Source organism: Myotis davidii, unplaced genomic scaffold (assembly GCF_000327345.1).
Source record: "Myotis davidii unplaced genomic scaffold, ASM32734v1 scaffold252, whole genome shotgun sequence".
Lineage (NCBI taxonomy): Eukaryota > Metazoa > Chordata > Mammalia > Chiroptera > Vespertilionidae > Myotis > Myotis davidii.
In genome coordinates this window covers 2,257,105-2,261,482 of record NW_006283768.1, presented here as the reverse complement: position 1 = coordinate 2,261,482, position 4,378 = coordinate 2,257,105, and the positions used below count along the sequence as shown (strand labels likewise).

The 4,378-nt window shown below is 45.3% G+C and overlaps 1 protein-coding gene across 2 annotated transcripts; it reads left to right on the top strand.

Moving 5' to 3' along the window:
- The first annotated feature begins 886 nt into the window (after positions 1 to 886).
- PDHA2 (pyruvate dehydrogenase (lipoamide) alpha 2) lies at positions 887 to 2,062 on the top strand. 2 transcript variants are annotated; one of them, XM_006753892.1, is made up of 2 exons: positions 887 to 1,395; positions 1,489 to 2,062. In XM_006753892.1, the coding sequence occupies exons 1-2, from the start codon at positions 887 to 889 to the stop codon at positions 2,060 to 2,062; spliced, it is 1,083 nt and encodes a 360-aa protein (XP_006753955.1). The 2 variants fall into 2 exon arrangements, with proteins under 2 accessions (XP_006753955.1, XP_006753954.1); XM_006753891.1 differs by having other exon boundaries at positions 887 to 2,062.
- Positions 2,063 to 4,378: the final 2,316 nt, after the last annotated feature.

Genomic DNA, 4,378 nt, shown 5'->3' with positions numbered 1-4,378 from the left:
TGAATCTTGATATTTTCTATGGGAACCTGTTAAAGACATTATAGGAAATGACTATAAAAAATTTTTTTTAAGTAAATTGGTCAGAAATTAGGACTAAAATTGGCCGGACAAAATTCAGGATTATAAGAAAGATGCCATATCAAAAGCTTGTTACAGCAATCTGCATCTCAGCCCTACTGTAATTTCCCCACACCAAGCAAAATGTTTATTGTTGGGTTTAACTGTTATTCTCAGGCTGGGGTTTGTACCTGCTTCACTGCCTCCCCAGGTGAACACAGGTGCTAGAAGCTAAAAGGATGAATGTGGTGTATTCTGCTGGAGCACCAACTTTTTTTAAAAAAAATGCTCGTTTTTAAGTATTTAAACTAAATAATTTGTAGATTTTTTTTTTACATTAAACTACATATGGTATATTTTCAAGTAGGATAAAACATTCATGCCTATGTTAAGGATTTTTAAAAAGATGTAAAAGAACCATCAATGAGAATATCTTCGGTTACAACTGTCAGAATTCTGGTGTGCCTTAGAAATTGCGTTTGTTCCTCTCTTCCATTGATACACGTCCAGGAAGCACTGCTATGTAGCATTTAGCAGGGAAAAAAGGACTCAGACTATCATGGTGCAGCAATGACAATGGCGTTAATTAAGATCAGTGTGCAGTTCAGCCAAGTCTTCCAGTAGAAGGAACAACCTTTATTCTTAAGTTTACAGTTGCAAGGCCCAGTACACATCCATCACTCCAGGCTGGCGGCCAGCGATCGGCCCTGCGCACATGACGTGGCCTCTGTGCCCAGCGAGGCCATTGTGTCGCCACGCGCGTTTGTGTTCGCGCGGAGGAGCGGGGCCTGGGCAGTTGGGAGGTGCCCCGCCTGCTGTGCAGACCTCCATGAGGAAGATGCTCGCTGCGGCTGTGTCCCGCGTGTTGCCCCGGGTCGCCCCGAAGCCCGCCAGCAGAATGCTGGGGGCAGCCGGCACTTTCGCCGATAACGCCACGTTTGACATTAAGCCCTGCGAGCTCTACCGGCTGGAGGAAGGCCCCCCTGCCACCGCCGTGCTCACCCGGGAGGAGGGGCTCAAATACTACAAGAGGATGCAGATGATCCGCCGAATGGAACTGAAGGCAGATCAGCTGTATAAGCAGAAATTCATCCGTGGTTTCTGTCACTTGTGTGATGGGCAGGAGGCTTGCTGCGTGGGCCTGGAGGCCGGGATCAACCCCACCGACCACGTCATCACATCCTACCGGGCTCACGGCTTATGCTACACCCGGGGGATCTCGGTCCGATCCATTCTTACCGAGCTGACGGGGCGCAGGGGGGGCTGTGCTAAAGGCAAAGGGGGCTCCATGCACATGTACGGCAAGTACTTCTACGGGGGAAACGGCATCGTGGGCTCTCAGACACCCATAGGGACCGGGATCGCCCTGGCCTGCAAATACAAGGGCAGCGATGAGATCTCCTTGACCCTGTACGGGGATGGCGCTGCCAACCAGGGCCAGGTCGCCGAGGCCTTCAACATGGCCAGCTTGTGGAAGCTGCCGTGCGTGTTCATCTGCGAGAATAACCTCTACGGCATGGGAACGGCCACCGACCGGGCAGCCGCCAGCACCGAATACTACAAGAGGGGCCATTTCATCCCCGGGCTGAAGGTGGACGGGATGGACGTGCTGTGTGTTCGGGAGGCAACCAAGTTTGCCGCTGACCATTGCAGGTCGGGGAAGGGGCCCATCGTGATGGAGCTGCAGACCTACCGCTACCACGGACACAGCATGAGCGACCCGGGCGTCAGCTACCGCACCCGCGAGGAAGTCCAGGCGGTGCGGAGCAAGAGCGACCCGATCATGCTGCTCAAAGACAGGATGCTGGCCGGCAAGCTGGCCAGTGCGGACGAGCTGAAGGACATCGATGCGGAAGTGAGGAAGGAGATCGAGGACGCGGCCCAGTTTGCTACCACGGATCAGGAACCCCCTCTGGAAGAAATAGCCCATCACATCTACAAAGACAACCCACCGTTTGAAGTTCGGGGCGCCAATCCGTGGATCAAGTTTAAGTCCGTCAGTTGAAGGGAGACTGTGAATTTAGTGTGAGTCCTTCGAGGGAACGTTCGTGGCCAGCGTTAAGAATAGGTGTGCCCAATGTTGTTAAGGAAGAATAAATGAAATCCAGAAATCAAAAGTCTTGTGTGCTTTATGGAGAGAAATTGAGATCCTTAAGGGTCTATTAAAGGAGATTAAAAGAGAGCAGTGATGCCCTAACCGGTTTGGTTCAGTGGGTAGAGCGTTGGCCTGTGGACTGAAAGGTCCCAGGTTCGATTCCGGTCAAGGGCGTGTATCTTGGTTGCAGGCACATCTCCAGTAGGAGGTGTGCAGGAGGCAGCTGATCAATGTTTCTAACACTCTATTCCTCTCTGTGAAAAATCAATAAAATATATTTAAAAGAGAGAGAGAGCAGTGAAAATGTACACTCTGTGGAAAGGGATATTTCATTCAATTATACATTGTTGCATTAAAAGACACTCTGAAGTTAATCATTTAGTACTTTAAACGATACACTGAAGCACATTAACATTTTCAAACAAGAGCTGGCTTGAGCATACATTGATTAGAACCAAGCAGTGCCCAACAAACGGTAGGTAGAAGCCACCTTCCAACAGGAATAGGGGAGAGGATCTTCTAAAGAAGCAAAACAAGGAAGTCATTTGATTGGCCCCAGCTTAAGCTGCCTTATTTAGCAAAGCCTAGTTGACCAAGGTTTCTGATTGGTTGTTCCTGAGTTTCATTTTCTCAGGTTTTAGTACATTGACTCTGGCTTCGGTTTTGGTTTGATTATAAAGGCTACTGAGGCATTAAGGCCACCTTAGTCTGATGGCCACCTAATTGTCTAATTTCTTATACAGTGTGAATATCTTAAAAGAGTATTGTAAATTTATAGAAGTCTATAATAGGAAAAACAGAAAAATGCACAAGTATTTAACTTCCCAAATTGTTTGCTGTAATAGTTCTATTTGATTTAGTTTTATGTTATTTTAGTAAATACTCTTATTCAAAGGAAAAAAGTTCTCCACCCTGCCAAGGGTTTGTGAGTAAAATCAGTATCCTGAGGTAGAGAGGTAATTTCAAGCCACACCAAGGTATCAGGACAACTTACTGCTATGCATCTTACAATCGTTTACTTGAATTAGCCAATAATACTACCTACAATAATAGCATGCCTGTGAGCACACACATGCATGCGTATTCAATATTAATGTTGCAGCCAGTTAACAGACTATTTTTTAATAAAACATGATATATATATATATATATCATGTTTTATTAAAAAACAGAGATGGACATGTTTCATAGTGTACTTTATTGCAATATTTTTAGTATAACAACTTAAAAAATATAAAGTAAAATCTGGGGGGTGGTGGTTGGAACAACATTTTGCTTTAACCTTCAAGTTAAAGCTACTCTTATTTTACAGTCCATGTACACTATTATTTGTTGCATAAAGAACTATCTTGGTAAATTTTAGACTAAAGAATGAATGAGGTGATATCAAAGAAATTGAGCAGAGGAGGTGATGTTGATAAAAAGTTAGAAATAAAATCTGCCTTGGCAAGAACTGAACAATCACAGATAACTTTTTTCAAAGGAAAATCTCAATCAGATTAAATAAGTGTGATTTTCTCTACAGGGCAAAACCATGTCAATTAGCAAGTCACGACTTTGTGAAAACATTTTTTTCATGGTTATATTAGACTAATGACCTAAAATCTTATTGAGCATGATGGTTGGCATATCCTCCTCCTCTGAGATAGACTTACTAAAGTCAGAAATCAAAATTTCCCTGTGATTTAAGAAACAATTTACGGAAAATACCAAAAAGTCAGTTTTTAAAAGTTAAATCCCATTACTAGTAAAAACAGTTGTAACTATGCATGGTGATGTTAACTAGACTTATTTTAGTGATCATTTTGTAATATACACATATAGCAAATTGCTATGTTCACCTTTAATTTATAATATATTATACAAGAGGCCCAGTGAACAAAAATTTCTGCACTCGGGGGGCTCCCTCAGCCCGGCCTGTGCCCTCTCACAGTCCGGGACCCCTCGAGGGATGACCACCTGCTGGCTTAGGCCCACATCCTGGGGGGTTGGGGCTAAGCTGGCAGTCAGACATCCCTCTGGCAGCCAGGAGCCCTTGGGGCATGTCCACTTGCCAGCGGGAAGCAGGCCTAAACTGCATGCGGACATCCTTAGCACTGCTGAGGAGGCAGGAGAGGCTCTCACCACCACTGCTGTACTGGCAGCCATCAGCCTGGCTTATGGTCACTATGACACACCTGGTGGTCAGTGTGTGTCATAGTGACCAGTCATTCCCAGTTGTTCTGA